This window comes from Falco punctatus (assembly GCF_963210335.1).
Source record: "Falco punctatus genome assembly, chromosome: 5".
Classification (NCBI taxonomy): Eukaryota; Metazoa; Chordata; class Aves; order Falconiformes; family Falconidae; genus Falco; species Falco punctatus.
Genome location: NC_137584.1, coordinates 86011194 through 86033969, shown reverse-complemented (window position 1 = coordinate 86033969; position 22776 = coordinate 86011194). Strand labels below are relative to the sequence as shown.

Sequence of the window (22776 nt, the reverse complement as noted above, 5' to 3'; positions counted from 1 at the left end):
GCTAAATGAAGACTTGTAGACTGACAAGTTTAAGATTAATGTTATGCTAAATATTTTGAAAGTAATAGTGACAAAATCATAAGTAGGTGTTTTATGCCATTGTTAAATTTTTATATATCAGTCTGGTTCTGTGAGAAGTATAGACTAGTTCAGTTGTTTTCCATCATTTGTAAATAGTGTGCAATGCACACCAGGGATTGATCTTAAAACATGGAGCCACATACCAAATCAAAACATTTTTTTAAGATCTGCGAGGTTGATTGGAAAATGTATATTCTGAACTCTTTTACTAAAACTGTGTTCATCCAAAAACTTTTATTTACAGTGCAAGTGGAGAAGAGAGGGGAAATCTTTTCATTACAATACTTAACATGCATGTTATTATAATTCCTCTTATTATAGAGTTAACAAACATGTTATGAGGCTCCTTTTGGCAAATTTGTGCAGTATTATAAATGACAAACTACCTGAAAAGAATGAGCGGGCAGAGATTAAGTTGGGGAATGGAAAGCATGTTTCAGTGACTATTTAAGGAATCGAGACAGATATATCTTTTTTCAGAGAATGACTTTCAGGTCTTCGTCTTTTCACGCCCTCTTGGTTTAATTGCTTTAACCATTGCTTCAGCAATTTCTTCTAGAAAGAATGCCTCTTGGCTCCACAGGGTGTCTTGGTTGCAGAATGACCGTAATCTATGAGTACAGTCCTGAAAAAGCAGTAGAACAGAAAAAGACTGTCAAATCATCAAGCCTATAAATTTTGTCAAGAGGTCAGAGGATGTTTGTCATTTATTTTTTTTTCCTTGGGGGATTAATCTTACAGTCTCGAAGCTTACTGTTTTGAATTTGGAATTCTAAAGAAAATTCTTCAGTGTCACAAACAGGTACAAAATATGTATGCATGTAAATATGTAACTGGTGTCTGGTAAGAGGAAGTTATTAGACTTGGCACGTTGATCCTTTTCATTTGCTTACGTAGCTTTTTTTATACCAGAGTGTCTTGCATCTGATTCTATATCTTCAATATATAGTTAAAATGACATAAACAGCTTCTGTGAAAATCCATGGCTATTCATGAGATGTGCCCTGCGCAGAACGCAGTCTGTTCGCCTGGGATGGCTAGGATAACTGCCAAGAACAAGCAAAAACTATTAAAATCCAGCTTCACAGCAGCGGCTTGGTTAAACAGAGTTCATGTAGTAGCTAAACTCCAAGTGGGCTTAGGCTTTGTACTCTGGCTCATCACACTTTCTCAAAGGTGGGAGGAAAATGTTTGCCTTTTGTCTTGTCTGTCTGATCAGCAACTCTGTGACTTAAGAGCCCATTTACTGTATATTACGAATGTCTGGACTACCTTCTTTGGAAGAATTATGAAGAGCTCAGTCTGAATGCTAAGCGCAGCATTGCCAAGATGATCTGTGATACGGATCTGAAGCTTCTTCTATTTCCCTGCTCTCTGGAATCCTCTCTTCCCATCAGTCAAGCATCCTCTGAGTGTGGCTTGTTTACACTTTCTTCTTCTTGCTTAGTACATGCAAACTGTTCCAAATCCTCCTTGTGTTTCCAAATTTGTGTCTTTTCCCTCTTTTTTTTTTTTTTTCTTTTTCTTTCTTGCTGCTCTGACTGTATCAGTTCACAGCTCAGTTTCTAAAATCTACTTTTATTTGACTTCCCTGACAATCAAATATACTCATCATCTTTTTTTCCCCTGAAACGTTATGAAACATAATTGCTATTATAACTTACATTCCCGTCACTTTACAATGGCAAATACCTTATTTCAAATTTAATCACTTGCTCCTTGTTTTATTTTGCCATGGTCCTGTCTTTGATACACCGTACAGTACAGCCCCTTGTCCCTTACCTGTGCTCTGCTTTGCTTTAGTTTGCCTTTTTAAATGTTCATCTTTGAATTCCCTTTTACACACTTTCTGTCTTTTGGATTTTATTCTGCTCCTTATATACAGATTGCCTGCACTGAAATTAACAGCATTTAAATCATCATCCTTTTCAAGCACATCTCCAGATTGTGGCTGTAACTGTTGCTAAGATCTGAAAGAATAGAAGGATTACTCGGATACTTTTAGTTTACAAATACCATCATTGATGAATAGGTTCCTAGTTATAGCTCTCTGAATTGCAATGAGAATTCTTACTATTTGTTTGTTGATTTTTCTGTTAATCTCATTAATAGTAATAGTAACTACTGCATATGCTTTATGTTAAGACTCTAGCAGTACAACAGCTGGGGAAACTTTAGAAATGCAAAATTTTAGAACTAGATAGAATTTTCTAGTTTTGTATTTTGAATAAAATTTATGCTCCTATTTTGTATTAGTGCTCTTAGAAATGCTTTCTAATGCTTTGTGTAGTATGTGTGCAGAACAGTAGAGTTCCTGCTCTAATATACATAATTAATCTGCTATAAAATTGAGTGAACTTATCTACTAGGAGTCTCAAATCAGATCTTTTTTCCACTGATGTCAGTATCTTCAGTAATGATTTGGGTGAGGAACTAGCTCTGTGAATGTTAAGTACTAAGCAATTTAATATTTTGGAACTGCAGTGTGATCTTCATAAACTATAAAATAGTTTATGTGATCTTCATAAACCATAAAATAAATATAAAGTCCCAATTTAGGAACTCTGAAAGGCATGTAAATGAGATACAACTGGAAAAGGGTTTTTTTACTCAAGAACTTCATAAAAAGCATATAAGGAAAATATCAAGTGAGGTTTGCGGGTTTTTTCAGATAATGCATTTTTTTTCCTTTTGATTCAGAAAAATGGTTCCTGTTGCCGTTAATTTTTCTGACCAGTTTTTATTACAATTTTTAGACTGTGTCACATATATCAATAAAGAAAAATGGTTTCTGTTGTTTTAAAGAATCATCACTTCTGATGATTATTCCTAAAGTCGTTATACTGACCTCTAGTGTGGTAGAAAAGATACTAATTCATCTGCTGGGGAGCAGGGGAAGAGGGGAGAGGAGAGTGAAGAAGACCGATTCCCTATCCCTGAAGCTAGCTTGTGTTAAAGCTGTGTTTCAGCTATGGTGACAAGCAGGTGTGCACTGAGTCATGAGCCATTTTCACATGGAAATGCGTGTGGCCTGCCAGAACAGATTGCTCTGCTTTCTAGGAGATTAGCCCTTGCAGAAGAGGACAAGGCACGTGCTTAGACTTGGTCCTGCAACTCATGCAGTCTCCAAAATACACCAGTACTTGCAGTGATTGCATCTCGCTTCTGTTGTGCTACAGAGATTTTGTTAATTCTTGTTTCCTATTGGATAAAGAATTTTTAAAATTGAGTTTTAGGTAGATAAAGTAATATTCTCAGTTAGTATTGGAAAAACTGTGACTGAGATAAAGTGATGTACTTTATTCATGTCTACATCAAGGTGCAGTTGTTTTGCCATCAGTTATTTTGTATTCTGCAGGCTGAGTTTGCATTACAGCAAGTAGCAGCATGATGCTTTGGAACTTGTTGTATTTTTTATTAGCCTGCTGTTTTGTCCCTTTGTTTTACTGGTCAAACCACAGAATGTAAACGGAGTGTCACGGGGAGATCTTTGGAGAGCTTACCATTCATTCATTGCTTTGAAATTGAAAAGTATGTGTCAGGAACTCCCTTTTTTCCTGCTGATTTAGGAGACTTCATTATATGTCAACCATAGTGTTAGCAGTTCCCCAGCTGAGAAATTACTGGATTTTCTTTTAGGCTTGCTCAAGACTGACCCTTTGAGCTAGAAGGCTGATCTGAGATGCTAGAGTTATTATCTAGGATCACTGTTGTATAGGGATCACAGGATGACATAAGCTAGAAAGGACCCTAGGAGGTCTCTAGGCCAGCCCTGTGCTCAAAGCAGGGTCAGCCCTGAGGTCCGACAGGTTGCCCAGGACTTCATCTATTTGGGTCTTCACACCCTATGAGGACAGAGACCAGGCAACCTTGCTTGGTTGTCCTCAGCGTGAAAAAGCTTTTCTTTCTGTCTTGTCTGAATCAATCTGTTTTCAACTTCCGTGAGTTCTCCCTTGTCCTCCTGCTGTGCACCACTGTGAAGAGCCTGGCTGTCACCTCGATACGCTTCCCAGAGGTACTGGGGGGCTGCTAGGCACCCCCAGAGCCGTCCCATCTCCAAACTGATCAAACCCAGCTTCCCTAGACTCTCCCCACAGGGAAAGTGCTCCAGCCTTGACCATCTTGGTGGCCCCTGCTGAGCTCCCTCCCGTTAGACAGTGTCTCTCATGTCTCAGGGGGACCAAAACTGGATGCAGTCTGTCCCCTGTTAACCCATTTGCTTACGAGGTCAACTGGATTAGCAGGTTAAACCAAGTTACGTTGACTGTGTTTCATAAATGGGGCTTGACTTTTTACAGCAATGTTGTCATCGTTCCCTTGCCATTCAAAATATTCTGATTTGCAATGGAAATTGTTTCATGCTTCAGAACAATAAAGCAGTTGTTTTTAACCTCCACAGTTTATACACTGTTTCTGATGGTTCTACCATTACAGTTGTGTGGCAGAGACCCTGCAGGAACCCCATGTAGTGGTGCCGAGTGGTACAGTGCCTGTGTTTTTCACCCTCAATCAATTTTCAGGGATTCTGAGAAAATTATTACCGTGATTTTTGTTTTGTAACTTTATGAAACTGGAAACTCAGGATGAAATAATGTAGTCTTTCTGCTAAAATATTTTGTAAAAATAAACTAATAAGGCAGAGGGGGGCAGAAAACTCTTTAACTTTATAGAATGATTAGTTATAGGAAGCTGTCATGGTTTCATTTTTAAATAACATCTGTTTAAACAACAGCATTAATATCTGGTTTGGTTTTTTTTTAAAAAAAGATTTCTAGGAATTATCTTCTTCATGATACACACAGCTACCTAAGTTAAAAAAATAAACTTATTACTCCCCATCCCCCAGACTCTCAAAAAATGCAGGATCATGATTTTGTGAAAGTCCTTATTCTTTACAGTGATACAAAAAAGTGTAAAAGATGTAGTAAACTTCTTTTTTCATTGACAGCTGTGTGCTGGATAGGTGTGATTTGAGATGGTTAGAAAAGTTCTGGAACTCATAAATGAATGCATAGAATCCCTTTACCTCCTTTATCAACAATAAACCAAAATTCTTCTCATTTTTCAAACAGCTTGTCATGTCCAAACCTGTAGTATGGAATCTGGCTTCATCTTTTTCTTCCCCAAAACACAGTTAATCAAAATACATATGGTAGTTGCTTCTGTTTAAAGCTGTAGCTGCTGCTGCTGAGAAATACAAGCTTTACAGAAAGAAAATTCAGTCTTTTTGCATAAATAGGTAAGAGGTGCAGCAATGGATGTCATCAGCATTTCCTCGGGATTTTTTTTTGTTTGGTTGGTTGGTTTGGTTAAGTTATCTCCTAGGCTTCCCTTAACTGACTTTGAAATCGTGAAGGTATTTAAAGAACAGAAATGTCTGAAGAATTAGAAGCCTTGAAGAATGTCATTCAGTCTTTGTAGGAAGATACAGGTCTTCATCTGTTCAGGCTTCAATCACAACAGCCCACTCTTTGCACAGATACCGTATCATAACAACCCATATAGTACAAACTGCATTTTTCTAAAAGGTAGAAAAATTATTTCCAGTAGCAATCTTCAGGTTATTCCAGGGCTTTTTATGTTGAGGGTATATTCTCATTATTTGGTGAACAGTGTAAGTGGATCTTGAAATTCTGGTAGTATTCATTTTTGGTAGATGTGTGATCGGTGTGTCAGTGATGTTCTAAATTTTGTCAAATACTAAGCATGAGTTGTTTTATCTTTTGCATAGTTTCATGTTTAAAGTCAAAATTACGTATTAATGGCATTGTTTTCAAAGGGGGGTTATGTATCGTGCTTCTGAAGTGGGCTAGATCACGCTTGTGTGAATCTCTTCTTTCGTGCTGAGAAGAGGAGCTTTGCAGTTGTTTAGCCGTGGAACTTAAGGCAGGTGCATGCACGTACCAGGGCTTCTAGATGTACAACGAATGTGTAGAGCAAAAATACACATTTATTGAAGAAGGTGCTTTTGCTTTCTTTCTAATAATAATGTCCCCAAATATTTTGCTTATCTTTTCTGGCCTGTGATATCCCCTCTATATATACAGAGGAAGCATTAGGAGTAGTATTAGGAGGTAAATTTACTACTTGGGTCTTATTGCTACCCATACTACTCTTCACAGAAAAAACAGGCAATATTCAAATTTGGTTTTGCAGTTATGTCAGTAATAGAATAAAGAGTTAACAAAATTTGCTTAAATAGGACTTTGATTCTAGAAAAGGTAAGACTGAAAGAGAAGACTTAGGTGCTGTTGCTTGTGATACAAGTAAAGAAATTTGATGTAGGAAATGAATATGCCACCAGATAATATGAAACAATTTACAGGCAGCAATTTACTCCTGTAGTCCTGATTAGAATTGGAAGTGTTGAATTAATATTTTCCTTTAGATGCTTATGTGATAAAATCAGAATTTCCTTTAATTTAAAAGAACATGTGAAGCTCTGTAATCAATGGAATGATCTTAAACAAGGGAAGAAGTGGCTGCAGAATAGTGATCTGTTCAAAGAAAGGAGATGGTGGACAAGAACTGGTTTGATTCTGCAAAAATTGCTACAACTGTACAAATCAAAAGTATATCATTAAAGAGAAATTTTTATTTAAATCACACTTTTTAAAGAAAAGAAATATTTATGAAATATTCTTAAGCAGCTGGTGCATAAGTCATAACATGATTTCTGTATAAATGAAAAATCGGGGAGCATTGCCTGAATTTAGAATTGCAGAAAGCAGGCTTTCGCACAAGAGCAAAATACAAATCAAATGCATGTGAAAAAGCTTCTTCCTCAGTTATAAATGTTATAGCACCATCTTTCTGGACATTTAGAAGAGCATAAGGAGGAGCTGAATGACAGGGTGCCTGGGTTTTTTTTCCTCCTTCTGCTGTTCAGACACTAAAAAAACATTATGGTTGGTGGCCATCTAGTGGTGAACCCATTTTAAATACACTAACCTTGTTCAGAATTTTAATAAACCAGTTCTCTAGATTTGCTGTGCAAAACTGAATCATAAAACACTTTTGGGGAAAAAAAAATAATTCTGTATATCTTTCTCTGTTTTGCACTCAGTAGTGGTTTTTTTACTGGAGGATAACATCTGTGAAGGTCATTTTCTTCTATCCTTTGTCTTTCTCTAAGACAAAACAAATTTTGATGTTAACCATTTCTTTTTAGCAGTCAGTTTTAATGTTTGGGGGTTTTCCATTTTTAGTCTGTAATTTTTCTTTATGTCCAAGTCCTTACTAGTAAAGTAGTGAATTTATTTCTTAGGCAGAAATTTACAAATTTTATAGATTATATGTTTCCAAGCTACAAAATACTCTCTAAAATATCTTTGAAGATATTTTACACAATTCGAAGAGCCATTCTTATTCCTTAGTATCTATTAGGATATTAGGAATTTGACAGGCAGCATGCTGGCTCTCCTGCTTAAGTCCTTATTAAATTGTCTTGATAATAAGATTTCTCTAGTATTTTTCTCTGAGCAATGGCTTTTAAATGTCATGGGAAAATTATTCTATCCTAAGTGAAAGCAATTAGTATAAGCATCAGTAAGAAACAGTGTAGTAGAAAAATTATGGCAAATCACATCTGGAATGAGATGAGTCTACGCAGTTTGTGAGACCTGGTGGACTTCTGACATCTGCTAAGTCCCTAACCAATGAAATACTGGAATTTTGTTTGTGTTAGAGGAGTAATTCAATAAACATATTAGTAGCAGATGTAAGCATTTATATTTCTTGTTTTCACTAGATAATGGCAAAAATCTGAAGATTTGGTGATTCCAGTTATCGCTTTTTTCCTTAATTGGGAAGTAGACTGTAAAATGTTTTTTGTAATGATTTTGCCTTTACCTTTTGTTTCTTTCATCAAAATGTCATTTTTTTTCATATGTGACCATTCCAACCAGCAATTCCTTGGATTTCCAGTGTTGACATAAACTTCTGCTCTTTTTTTAATTGCCGTAGATATTTCTTCCATTTAATTGGTAGATTTCACCAAGATGACAGATAAGCATAATACAACAAAGCCTAGTTAAACTCACTTTCCAGCATGCCACCATCCATCCATTAACATTGAACATTGTATCAGGATGGTATTGGGTTAATGTATATAATGGTTTGTTTCATTTTCAGGTATTTGGAGTGGATGACAGCCAGGATTATAATAGGCCTGTTATCAACGAGAACCAGAAAGATTTAGTAAAAGATTGGGCTATAAATTCTGCTACAGTAGTGCTGGAAGAAAAAAGACCACTGAGTACAACTGGATTTCTTGACACAGAGGTAGAATTTAATTTTTGAATGGTCTTCTTTTTTCTTCCAATAAGAGAGAGCACTAATAACGGACCAGTAAGTGTTAAACAGCAAACAAAACCTTGCCTGGAAAACATTAGCTCAGATCTTTAAGTATTTTCTTTTTCTTAGGCTTTTGATGCATTATCAAGACATCTCTGTCAGGGACCCACACGTTACATGGTGAAGGTTTTAAAACTTTGCTACCTTTCTGTGTGCACTAACCACCAGTGTACTGGAAACGCAGCAGGAGCTTCCTTGCAACATTATGTTTGCAACATACATTTGCACAGTGTACACTTCTTGTAAGTTATGCAGCAGAACTGAGGAAAAGCAGATTATGCTTTTTAGCCCAAAGCAAGTAACTATATTAAAACTGAGAAATAATATGTATGCATTTAATGTATGATACAAAGTCAGCTAGGAAAAAAAGGGTGGATAGTACATTTGAGGTTTTTTTCTGAAGCCAGAGGACTTGCAAGTTTTTACATGCACGGTTTGAGCTCTCAAGTGAGAAGCTGCTCATGAGAAATCATTTAACATTAGTTGCCTCAGCAGCAGTATGATTTAATCAGTTGGTGAAAGATTGTGCAAAGGAAAATGCCTGTTCTTTATATAAGATTTGGAATATGCACACAAGCTAGATGTTAATCATATTTCATATTGAAATCTTGGGAGACTTTATGATACCGTTGTGATGGATAAACTGTAACTTGAAAAGTGTTGGGAACAGAACGGGCTCACACTGGAGCAGAATTAATTTGGTAACTGTAACGAAGCACACCATGCTTACTTCTACTTGCCATGGCAAAATGTTTTTGGAAGTATGGTCCTGTAAATTAGGAAACTTTGTAACTAAGGAAATTTTCTGTAATATATCAGGAGCTTACAGTATGGTTTTGTGTGCCTGCCATGCAAATACATAGGTTTTGGTATCTAGGACTCTTTTCTGCTAGAGAAGGTGTGCTTTGTCCTGGTTGTATTTTAGCTGCTGTGCAGTCTTGATACACTTATGATACTGTGACTAGACTAGTATCTTTGAATAGTTTCTCGAAGGTTACTGCTTTGAGTAAATTAGTGCCATGGGCATATCCTGTGGGAGAATTTGACAAACCTTGCTGTTCTGCATGAATCTATAACAACAATCTTTCTCTTCTTTTTCATTCCTTTTGCAGCATTCAGCTCTTTTGGGCCATGTCAGTTTTCAAGATTATTAGAAGTATCTATATTTTTCCATTCCTATAATTTCATAAGCAGTAGGAGAATAGATGGTTTATTTTATGAATGTAATTGAGCTTTCCAGGTATCATATTTTGCAAATAATAGGGTTTGATTTTAGAAGACTGAGATGACATCTGCAGTTATAGGGCAGGTTTAAGAATCATTCTGGCAATGGCATACTAAAACTCACTTTGATTTAGGTTGAAAAAACAACAGTGAAGCCGTTTTATTACTGTGGATACTTTGCTGAATAAAAAGGCCTTCATATATTGGGGAGGGAATGGATTATTTGGCATAGTCTTAATTTACAAGATTATTACAAGGTATGATAGGGGAAAAATGAAAAATGTTCAGTAGTTAACGGAGCAAAACTGACATAAGCGATGTGGATAAAGCAAGAATTAGTTTAAGAAGAGTTGAAGACAGATGAAGATGGAAAAAAGCTTACCAGGGGAACTTAAAAATAGAAGTTGGTTGATACATATGTAGAAGTGAAAAAGAAGCTAATTCAGAAAAATAGAGGTGTGTTATGTAGTATCGTAACGGGAAAACAATCATGAGGGTAACCATTGAGAGAAGACTGTAATAGTTAAAGTCTTATTATCAAAACTTACACTGAGTTTGTTTTATCGTTAGGAAAGGGAGAGGTAAATTTGTTTGATTTATAAAGTATGTGGATGTCAAGTTCTCATTATATAGAAACTTTTCTGCTCATGGGTTTTGGAAGACTTGCTGTGTTACTGAGCTGAAAATTGTAAGTTAATAAACCCTATTGAAGATCTTGGCTGAATAGGTGACCTCAGTTACCTGTGTTCCAGGCTTGCATCCACTCAGATTGTGGGTGGACCTTGTTCCAGCTGCCCATCATAGTTGTACCTATAGATGATTTAGCAGAATGAGATTAATTGAAAACATGGCTGACATAGAAAAAGCAGAGAATAAAAAATTAAGATATGTCAATTCAGTAAGATGGAAAAGATGGCTTGGGAAATTAGGAAGATTTTATAAAAATTATTTGGGGGTTGAAAGATTATTCTGAGCTTAAATACCTTAACTTGACATAGCTTGTGAAATATCATGAATAACATGCTTGGAAAGGACTTAAACCCCTGCTTTTCTTGTAAAGTAATTCTCGGCTTTTCCTTTGATGTAACAAGCTTGGGAACTTTGGAATAGTGTATGTCATGGGACTAAATAAAATGCAGAGTGAATGTCTGACACAGTTGGATTGAGCCTGCATGCACTGGTTCTTGCCTTTTCAATAAGTAGAGATAGGCAGTAAAAATACTAAATCCATCTATTAAAAATATTTAAATGTTTTTATTTTCTATATTATAAGCTGCCACTTGCCAACCAAGGTAAGTGTGATTTAAGAACGAAATTTAAATAAGATCGAGAACAAAGAGAATATTATTGTTGTTGTTGTCATTGTTATTTATTCTTACTGTGTGAACTTGATTAATAAAATTAGTGCAGATATTTGGGCTATGATTTATCCATCCAGCTTCCATTTAATTTTCAGTGGCCAGTTATCTATGCTAACCACAGTTCTTAAGTAATGTGCAGTGGCCAGTTGTCTGTGCTAATCACAGTTCTTAAATAATGTACATGGTTTATCAACATTGTCTTTGATGTGCATCTTAAGGACATACTGGTTTTTGTTCGGTTTGTGGTTTTTTTTTTAATTCTTTGTTAAGACTGCAGCACAGTTAGAAACCTGGTTCTGCCCCTACAGGGAGGGTTATCAGTACCATTCCCTACAATGTTCCTTTTCCTGTTTTGAATGCCCATTTCATGTCTTTCCCAATGAAGATAAAACAAATAATGCTGCTGACGTTGTGAATACTGAATAACTTCAATCATTTAATATTTGCTATATTGCTTCTTTAGAAGTGGAGAACTGCTGTGTGTATTTAGAGGCTGTATTTCCTTTTGTTTGTCTTCTCTAATTACACTAATTTCCTGTCCTAGAGAGCAAACCATTCTGTCTGAAGCTTGTTAGTTACTTTTTGTTTGTACTTACATGTTATGCTGAAAAGTAGGGTGATTGTGTCACCAATGTCATATGGCTGTGAAAAAGCAAATATGACCCTTAGATACAGTGGAAAATGCATTGGCAGAAAAGGGCAGTGTTGTCGCCATGATAGTGTTGGTGAAACTTCCTTTGAGATACTGGCATTAGGATCATTTCCATTCTTGGTTAAGAAGGGAGAATATGAGACTAGAGAAGGTACAAGGAGGTCTGCTCAGATTACTGAGGGGATGGAGATTTGCTTTACAAGAACAGATTGATAGAATCCATTTAGCCTAACAAAGTAGTAGCTGAGATGGGTGGAATTGCTGGGTTTTGCTGTACAAGTAGGGTAATGCAACGGAAGGAACAAGAACTATCTGGGATAGATGTCAGTGTTGTTCCAGGACCGAATGTGAAGGCATTGACTGCAAATAAAGTGAGTATGGACATTGAAAAAATATCATCACCCCTGGAGGAATATGGTTCTGAAGCAGGTAGAGTGGGGAAGGACTGAAAGATCTGCCTTCAAGAGGTACTTCAATTTATGAAAGGATAGCATAATGTGATTCTTACAACATGAGATGACTGTAGTATGTGTCTGAAAAGACTTTTTTTTTTTTCAATCCAGCTTGTTGAAATTTCTTTTTTAAAAAACTATTATTCTGCTCTGAAATGTCAAGTATTGGAGATGCTTCCAGCTGTTGTGTGCATGTGCTGTGGGTTTTTTTCAGAGGTAGAGCTTGAAGCTCTCAGTCTGAATAATAATTCTACATATATCCATTGGTACATTTTCTGAAGATCTGTTGCTCCAGTTGAGTTTGTATATGCAATAAGCATAAGGAAAAGCAGATTTAACATGACGTTAAAAGGCTGGAATCTCCTATGTAAACCCAGGTTTTCTGAAAGGCTCTGAAATTCCTTTTGGTATTCAAGAGATTTGGAGGATTGCTTACTTGAGGGCCTGTAAGATGCAAATTGATGTGGTTTTGTAGGAAGAACATTAAGATAACTGGATGTGACTTTTTAATGTGTGTTTTATAAACCTTTCACCTTTTGGATGTGATGAAACTACTATTAAACTGCTTTTCATAGCTTTGTTGTTTGTGCTTGTACGTATAGAGAGTTGTCAAAATGCACATTGCTGTAGTACAGTTAATCTGCAAAGTCTTAATGTATTTATTGTAAAATGGAATTCAGATTTCTGATTCATGTCATGCCTGTAGCTCTGAAGTTGTTTAAGTGGTACACAAGGAACTAGTTGGAGTTTTCTGTAGCAGAGATAATTGGGACATCCAGCAGATTTGGGGTTGGCTGTAATTAATTATTTTGTTAAAGATGGACGTTCACAAGTATGGACAGAAAGTAGAGAAAAGGAAGTATGGAGATATGAAAGAAAAATGAGGCTTCAGCAGTAGTTCTCAATGCATAAATGCTGCACATTTTTGCATGGGTTTTTTGTAATATTCTTTCTGGCACCCTTTTCCTTGCATTGTGTTCAGAAATGCCCATAAATAACAGAAACAATGAATTCCCTTCCTTTGCTGTTACTAGACTTTAATTTTATAACATTTTGATTCTAAGAAATGAATTCACAATGTGGAAATCTGTGTAACAGCTCAAACAAATTAGTTGGTGTGTCTCTGGCTTACTGCATTAATATTCTGAAAGATTTCTGATGTTGGACTTGCTTGCATTAATTAGGGTTATTCATTTAATCAGGAGAAATTAAATATCATAAATCCAAGTCTTCTCAAATGTTGGAAAGAAGTCATACATCAGATGACATTGTTCACCATACCGTTTCTGCCAAAAATTTTTGTAAAAGTTACAGAGCTGGTTCCTGGTCAAAGCCTAGAATCCCAGCGTGGCCAGGGCATTAGGCAGAAAGCAGTGTTTTGATTAGAAGTGCCAATATTTGAACAGGCGGCAGAGCTTCAGCTTCAGTTTGAAACAGGTCCTACAGATTTCCTTATTAAGCAAGTTCCTGGTATCTCCGTGTCCTTCCCATCTCTTTTGTTGCTCTTGAATTGTCTTTTCTCGTTTGACTGGCCTATGGTTTTGTAATTCCTTTAGACCTGTGAATAATGACATCTGTCATTTGCAGTCCTTTGTCTTTTGAGTCCAATAAATTAGACTACGTAAACTTTGTAAAGCCTTTGATAGTGTACAGCCCGTGTGTGTGCGTGCATGTGCACATATATATGTATCAACATTTGCCTGATGCCTTTTTTTTGGAGATGTGAGCAAGAAAGACTTTAATATATTGCGAAAAAAAGTAATATTACGTTATATTTAGGAATCAGTTTTTGGAAAAAAAAAAGATCTTTTAGATACTATAACAGCAGAGCATAAGATGTTCTAATTTTATATTTGGGGTTTTTTACATGTTAAAAATTTTCAAGCTTTCAAAAGGCTTATCGTCAAGAAAGTAAATTTCCTTTCTAGGTCACCTGCAAAAAAAAGGTCAGACACTGATTATATTGACTTCACTGTTAGTCAGTAGGATGGTTTAAAACTAATCTTTGCTCCTTTTATTTTAGGCCAGACAAATACTCTGATCTTCCTTTCCTTTCCATCATAGCTTATTTTACTCTTTCAGTCCTTAAGATAGTCTTTCTGTAATGAAGGAAATAAAATCTTTCATCTGACAAGAGGGTCTTTTAAACTGGTAAAATTCCACTTTCGTGTCTTCCTGAAGCATGTTTTTAATTTTTGAACACACACTCCCTCTACACCATGTGTTTTTTTCCTGCTCTTCGGAGCTGAGGACTGAAATAACCCAGTTTCAAAACTAGCATATGTTCTAATATGTTTTATATAGGTTCTGATGCTTAAAAGTTCACCGCACTAGAAAACGTTCTTTATTCTGTACCAACTCTGCGGCTATATAGGTTTTTTTTGTTCGCTTGTTTGTTTGCTATTCCAGAGCTGGTAACTTTATTGAGGTGAACTTTCTCAACTTCCTCCAGGAAAATACTGTCTGACATACATATTCAGGAAAAAACTACAAAGAGGATATGCTATTTATCAAACAATTGTAATTTTTCTTCTTCTTCCTTTCTTCCTTAGGAAGGTTCTACTGCCCCTGGAAGTAAACGTTGGGTATCACAGTGGGCCAGTTTGGCTGCTAATCACACACGTCATGACCAAGATGACATCAGATTGGAGTCATCCGTGCCTGCTCCATTAGAAAACGGTATTAAAAGCTGGTCTTGTCATAATTTCTGCTGAAGAAACCTATGAAAAGAGTGATTATGTACCTACATAAGTAGCTTTCTTACTGTTAGTACCTCATCTTCATCTGAAATTTTTTTGTCTCATTGAGAAGAAACAGCATAAAAATAAGCTCAACAGTAGTGTTTGGCGTGGCAGAAGAATGCCAATATTAAAGTGAATGTTACTAAAAGAAAAAATACAAAAACTGTTTAAAATTAAAGAAAGTTTCACTTGAATGCAGTTTGGGTTGGCCTGCATAGTAGGTTTCTTTCCTTACATCTTTCTCAGTGCTGGCCCCAAATTGGACTGTAATGGGTTGGTTGTTAAATAGTCCAACCTGAGACTTCATTATGCAGTTGTTATTCAGCTGAAGCATAGCATACTTCCTTATCTTGTAAACATAAGACTGGCCATGTTTCTTGAAAGCCATAGAAATCTTCTCCTGAGTAATGAACAACTTTACCTCCCTTTCTTTTGAGTGCCTGATGTTCAGGCTATGCCTGTCCTCAGTTAAACTATTCACATTTCTTCTTTGAAATGGTTTGTTCTTCAAGATCTACACTCTTGACTGTAAAGAAGTTGCTTACCGTACTTTACTTCTCTGCTGTTTTCTTCCTCTGTTTCACCTTAGAGATGATGATTTAACACAGAACTCTAGAGTAATTTTTATGCTGATACATGTGTATTGAGGTGGAGTGAATGTAGCTCTCAATTTCAAAATTGACTGGTAGCTATGAAGGGATGTCATGTTAATGAATGCTTCCTGTTCTGAAGGTGATGTGCTGTTTAGTCATTAAGAAGTAACTCTTTGTCACTCTACTACTTCAGATATGTTTTTGTCCTGCAATTCCAGCATTTCCTCTTATTGCAGCTGACTTTGAATGTTTCAGCATCAAAAAAAAGATTAAAAGGTTAGGGGAAAAAATGTGGTTTAGAGGTAGAAATGCTTTTCTGTGCACAGTACTTCTGAAGATGTACTGCCATCTACAGAACATGTCCAGTAACCTCTTGTTAGATGGTGGTGAGTAGAATAATATTTCTTTCTGTAGTTTTGAGTGTTTTTTATAGGGGGGTTTGTTGTTTGGGGTTTTTACTTCTTTTTTTTCCCCGTAGTTACATTCACAAGTGTAATGTGTGTTCTCTACTTTTTTGTTATAGCTGCTGGCTTTCTTCAGATTTTCAAGAATCCGTGTCTGTTACAATTTCAGAGCAAGCTACATCTTTGACCTATAAGTTAGTTTCTGAGAAGACTTCATTTTCAGCTGATTAAAACCAGGTCTTTCCTGCTTTCAGAGCAGAACCATGTGGTTTGTACCCTGCTTAGACTGCAAACCTGGTCCCAGCCCTCTGTTCAGCTTTCAAGCCTACTGCAGAAAAAAAAATGGCTATTACCAAGTTCTTTTTTTTCCCTCACCACCTTCTTCGGTCTTCAGACCAGTGACAGAGTTTTCTCTAAAGTGTTCATCTATTGCACATGACATATAAAAGAAAAACAAAAAAAGAGGGCAAAACCCACAGTAATTATGTTGTCCGTATTTTTCTGCCCAAATTTTAAGGTGCTTGCTAAGTTTAGATAACTCTCTTTGTTCCTGGCCTAAGTTAGATGAACTGAACCATTGTCTGAACTGCTCAATCTTGACTCCCATAGATGATAAATACATTTTTTTTCTTTCATATACCCTCTCTTTCTCCTACACCACCTTAACGTAGTTGTAAATAATATATGCATTTCCTAAGTGGATTTGCAATAGATTTACTTTACTACCCTCAGATTTCAGATAAAACTAATAAATTAATTCAGATACTTTCTATGTTCTTTATAGAGGTCTTACCTGTACAATTTATTCTTTACTGAAAAAAAAACGAGTTAGCTTCCTCACAAAAGAGTTAGCTTTTAATTCTGTGTATTATTCTGGCACAGTGAAAGGAAGAGAAAGAACATGACTTTTAATTCTGAAGTTGAATAAATAATTTGACTACTTTAAAAAATAAAAAAGGTCAAACTGAAATATTGGGAATTTCTTCCAAAATGAAGCTGCTGTGATGTATGGAATAGTAACTGAATTTCTATTCAGGTTTATATTCAGCAGATGAAAGTATATGTAAGCATGTTTAATTGTTTCATCAGGTAGAGTTATTTTTCTGACATTTTGCTTTCTGAAATAAGTTTTCATGATCTTAAAATCATAGAAGGTGAGTCCCTTTATTGAAGCAAGCAATAAAATACATTCCACCTTCATAGTCCTATTTTCTTTTTTGGGAAAGTTTACAAAGAAATTTTTATTTTGATGTTACATAATGCAAACTTCTGTATTAATGAATGGAAGAATTCTTACCAGTTAACTGCTGCTTCTACAGTAGCTTTTCCACACCTCATAGCAGTTGAATTTTGCACTGGATACTAAAATTCAAAGAGGATGGAAAGGGGAAAAAGTAAATTATCTGGTATACCTTGTACATAGAATAACGGAAATCAAGAGCAAATTATGCATGACTTGGAAGGATCAGGTGTACATGTAGGACACATAAAAACATAGCTCTTGAGACTGATCCTTTGGGTGGTTAATGAGGGATGGTCTTTGGTTTTGGTATTGTTTTAAATTGTCACTTTCAGATGGGACACTAACTAGGATCTTTGGAGAGGTTAACACTTCTTTAACCATTATAAGAACTTTACAATTTAAGTGAAGCAACTACTGTGTAGCACATGCCAATACTGCAAGAATTCTAAAATACTTAAGGAGAAACCCAGAAAGCATTCAAGCAGCAAAGCTGTAATGTAAAATACAGTTTGATACATATGTCCAAAGACCAATTCACAAAATCTGTCTTGTTGGGTTAGATGCCTGCATTTTCTTTAGAATTCTTAGTAGTTAAACTTTACATAACATGTATAGCCAAAGACAGTGCTGAACAACTCCACACCTTTTTTTCTACTAAAGACTGCTTGAAATTTACCAAGAAGCAAGTTACATGCCTAAATGTGTATAAAAAATTTGATCTGGTAGGTGTGTTTGAGAGAAGTCAAATCTTCACAGATAGCAATCATATTGATTTTCATTGAACCTCCCATTTTTTTTATAATTTCCAAGCAAAATAGTCCACGAATTAGAAAAATTTGCTCAGGTTTCAGAGATACCTCCTGCTTCTCAATGAGTGTCTTAACACAGATTATACAAAAAAAAGGTGTGAGTCATTTTGCATTCTTTATCAAAGGTGTGACACTGTGCAAAGGGAAAAGAAAGACTGTGAGGAGCTCAGAAAGCAACAGGTATGTACAGTTGTACAAATGTACAATTGTGTACATACAGCGTGGTTGTAGATGTTCATTTAAGTGCTTAGAGAATTCTTACAGAGAGGGAGGCGGTACTCCAGTTTATATTCCTGGAACAGCTGATGCTGGTGGAAAGCCTTGATAGTAAGATCCCAACAGGGTATGCAGAGCAGTTGTTTATAGACCTCCTGTGGTGAAAAGTGAATTGAGAGATGTGCATGTTAGTGTGTCACATTGTATTGCAACAACTGGGAAATGAACTTGCAAAAAGAATTATTTTTCTGTCCAAATATACAAAGTTAGAACAACTCAGGAGAGCAATGTGTATTATCTCTGAGTAATAAAGGTTTGTTTCTGACAGCAGAACTGCTACGTTTGTTAAACGGGCAAGGAGGGAACAGTCATCACTGGAAAAATAAAGTTTGATTTCTAAAATGGGGGTATTCAGCATCAATTATTCCTGGCAACAGTTCATGGCACCGCTGTATTTTGCTGCTCAAAGAACATTCTGTATCCACTAAGAATTCAATGACAGTGCTCTAGCAGTATTACTGCATTCTTTCGATGCTTTTTATATGTTTTCTACGTATCTCTATACTACAGTGCCTTGTTTGGGTTAAAAACATTCTTTATGCTCTCTGAGCCATAGTATGTTCTTTCTTCATGAGTAGGGCTTTTCGATACTGCTGAACGTATCTCCCAACACTGCAACCGCTTCTTTGGGGGGAGGCTCGCAGGGGGTGGCTGTACCCCCTTGGTGAGACAAGAGCTTGAGCTGTGGGACAGGCAGGTAGGGAGGAAGGAGGGAGATGGTACTCCGTCCAGTAGCTTTGAGATCTGGTGCTGAATGTATTTGGGAATGTAAGACTTGCTTTCCAGCTTTCCACTCCTTGCTGTAATAGTATACTGATATCACAGTGATTTGCTATGTAGCTATTTTAACGTACTCTGAGAACGTAAAAACTTTACGTTCGCATATACGGTCCCAGTATACACAGCTGGCTAAAAGAGTTTGATTTCAGGGAGAGCATATCTTTGTAGCTCAAATTCTGCTATCTATGAAAACTTTTCTTTTTATATGAGAGCAATCCTAGCCCATGTTATGAAATATATATACTGAAATTACAATGAAGCAGGAAAAAATACCGTAGACCCTCTGAAGAACAACACAAATGTTCATGAAGTGTTCCCTTCCCCAGTATACAGTCACAGAGTGTCAGCAAGGTGGTAGCCCAAGATGCCACACAAACAGGTGATTGTTCAGTCACAACCAAAATTATCCATGTTGGGAAGAAATTCTGCCTGTCTGTAGCAGAGCAGGAGGAAAGGATGTTGATTGTTCTGTCTTTGCACTCTTACCTGCCTTCTGAAATGACTCCTTCCCTTTCCCTGCAGTACGCTGATTTGGAAGGTGACTTTCTGTCATGGTCATGTCTCTGTGATAAACCAGAAATGGCTCATTGCAGTAATTCCATTGCAACATTTGAGACTGCTTTCATAGACACTTGCTCATCAGCACTTGTGATTGCATAGAGTGAACTATTCTTTTGTATGACACTCAACATTCTACTTCTGGTAACACAGAAGTACTTTTTTGATATATGTGATCTGTTTAATCAGGCAATACCCATTCTAAATTATGTTAGCATTTGGGTTTGTTGGGGTTTTATTACAAAATGTATTGCAACAGTGTGCAATGAAATAGTACAGCTAGTTATGTACAACTTATTATAGTTTGGAGGTAGTTAATGTAATTCACTAACTGTTTCCAGTCTGTAATAAGTGGACTGTTTCCACTCTTTCCTGTAAAGAGGAAATGATGCCTAATGAGAATAGGCAAGAAGTAATGGGCTAAACTGGAGAAAGTCCAGCTCATGTTAAAGAATAAGAAAATTATTTTAAGAGTTGTCTACCCAAACAGCTTATAGGATAGTCAAATCTCCATCAATCGAGATTTTTAGGAACTCGTTACATGTTTTTAGACATACATTTGTCTAAGTATAATTGATCCTGCCATAGAACAGAGGGATGGACTAATTACTTTTTTTTCAGTTCTGTTTTATGTTGTTATATTAGTCTTATGCAGTCTTAAGAACTTAATGATTCTATTTACCTTGCTATTGAATGACTTCTCAGATCCGTTTTTCTCCTTTTCATTTTTAGACGTGGACATCAGTGAGTCTGCTATTTCCATTAGAAGCACTGGTTCGGCTGCTTCTATGACCAGCCAAGGTGAGCGAAAGAGGAGGACACTTCCACAGCTTCCCAAAGAGGAGAAAGTGAATGAAAGCTCAAAAGCAAAAACTGCATCTCATCAGAGATCAGAAATTGGTGAAAAGCAAGACACGGAACTTCAGGAGAAAGAAACGCCACCTCGTGCTTCGGACACTGACAGCAGAAGTACAGCTAAGTCAAGCAGAACAGTGAATGGTCTTTCGCCCAAAGCTACTGTAGACAAAGTTTTCTCTTTCCCCAGCTCTTCCAGTAAAGAGAGGGTTGAAACTGGCAGAGAAACTTCAGTGGTGAAACAAGCTTTAGCAAAAATACAACAACAAGAAAGAAAGGAGCAAGGGCACTGGACACCCTCCAAATTCTCCTCTACAAAATCTGCTGCAAACCAGGCTGAGAAAGGGAGGGAGGACATTGCTGTGTCACCCAAAATGTTGGATAATCAAGACAAAGCTCCTGGACATGTTACAGATAAAGCAGAAATGAAGTTGGCGCACAGTGAGGGAAAAAGAAGAAAAAATGAGGAAACTATTAAAGGACAAAGTCCTAAAGTATCTGGGGGAGAAAAAAAGGAATCTTCAAAACCATTGGTGAGGCAAGGTAGCTTTACTATAGATAAGCCTAGCACAAATATACCTATAGAACTTATTCCTCACATTAATAAACAAAGTGGATCTGCTGCCCCTTTGGTGTCTGCGAACAGGATACGTGACAGAAGTGACTCAATGGACACTGATTCCAGTCTAGATACAACACTCATTTTAAAAGACACAGAAGCTGTAATGGCTTTCCTTGAAGCTAAATTGCGTGAAGAAAATAAAACTGATGAAGGTCCTGAGACTCCTAGCTATAACAGAGATAATTCCATATCACCAGAATCAGATGTAGATACAGCCAGCACAATCAGTCTCGTTACTGGTGACAGTGAAAGAAAATCCACGCAGAAGCGGAAAAGCTTTACAACCTTATATAAAGATAGATGTTCCTCTGGTTCCCCTTCAAAGGATGTTCTAAAATCTTCTGCAACAAGTGCCAGAGAAAAAATGGAAAAGAAGACTAAAAGTCGATCTTCAGATGGTGGGTCTAGAGCTGATGCTCGCAAAACTGTGCAGTCCAGTGGAAGAATGAGACAACCATCAGTAGATTTGACGGATGATGACCAAACATCCAGTGTACCTCATTCTGCCATTTCTGATATCTTATCATCTGACCAGGAAACCTACTCTGGTAAATCACATGGAAGAGTTCCTTTTGCCTCAGCAGATGAACTTTTACATTCCAAGATGGAAGGCAAGTCAGCTAAATCAAAAACCTCTCCTGTTGCACTTGGGCAATCTAGTAAATCTACCACTCTTCCAAGACCTCGGCCTACAAGAACTTCTCTCTTGCGCAGAGCACGGCTTGGTGAAGCCTCAGATAGTGAGCTTGCTGATGCCGATAAGGCTTCAGTGGCTTCGGAAGTGTCCACTACAAGTTCTACGTCAAAACCTCCATCAGGGAGGAGAAGTATTTCCAGAATAGACTTACTTGCTCAACCTCGCAGAACTCGACTTGGCTCCTTATCAGCACGTAGTGATTCTGAAGCAACAATAACTAGAAGCACTGCCCCATCTCGTACCCCAGAAGCTATTATCAGAAGTGGTGCAAGATTAACATCAGCAGGAGATAGTAAAGTTTCTGCTAGAACTCGAGCCAATAGCATTTCTCGACTTTCAGATTCAAAATCCAAATCTTTGGCTTCAGCTCACAATTCTCCCTCAGGTATGTGATGTTATTTGAACTAATTTTATACAGTACTAGATGTTTTAATATGAGGAATTTTTTTCTTTTTTTTTTTTTTTTTAAGTACCTGTTCTTATGAAGCATTTCTTGAGTTTTAGTTGATGCAGTCTTTCTTTTAGGAGTAAGAGGCTTCCTTGGCGCAGGGCTTGTGGATGTTTCTCACTTGAAATCATATAGACAAGAAATTGTAATGCATTAACACTGGATATTTTTTTTAATTTAAAACCAATAACAGAGAATTGCATTGAAGCATTCAGATGTGACAGCACTGATTTGCATTAGTACAGAAACAGAGCAGAGATCTCTTTGCTCAAGTCATAGTGGAAGTCCAGAAGGTCAGCAGCACTTTTTACTACATAGAAGATACGATATTGATTTGTAAGGTAGGCTTAAATATGCTGAACAGCAGGTGTGCCCCAAGGTATACCCTGAGCCCTCTGTAGGGTAATTATAATTTAAGATTAGCTTCCAGAACTACAAAAATGAGATTTGGTAAAAATAATAACAATGAAGTAAAAAATGGAAAAATTAAACACAAACTACCTAATTAAATATCATAAAGTTAAGTAATTTGTGTTAAAATGTTTGCCTTGCAATGGAATGGTTTCTATTCTCTGTGCCAAATCATGACAATTTGATTTCTTCATGATTTCCAAATCATGTTGAT

The 22776-nt window shown here is 36.7% G+C and overlaps 1 protein-coding gene across 6 annotated transcripts in view; it reads left to right on the top strand.

The window, feature by feature from the left end:
- Positions 1-22776, top strand: part of CEP170 (centrosomal protein 170) — a 102570-nt gene that overhangs the window by 54540 nt on the left and 25254 nt on the right. For 5 of the 6 annotated variants that reach the window (XM_080390462.1, XM_080390461.1, XM_080390459.1 and 2 more), the window contains exons 10-12: positions 8215-8364; positions 14678-14804; positions 20262-22088. In XM_080390462.1, the coding sequence (XP_080246588.1) occupies positions 8215-8364; positions 14678-14804; positions 20262-22088 (2104 nt within the window). The remainder of the gene's footprint in view (positions 1-8214; positions 8365-14677; positions 14805-20261; positions 22089-22776) is intronic. The other variant, XM_080390463.1, reaches the window with a different exon arrangement.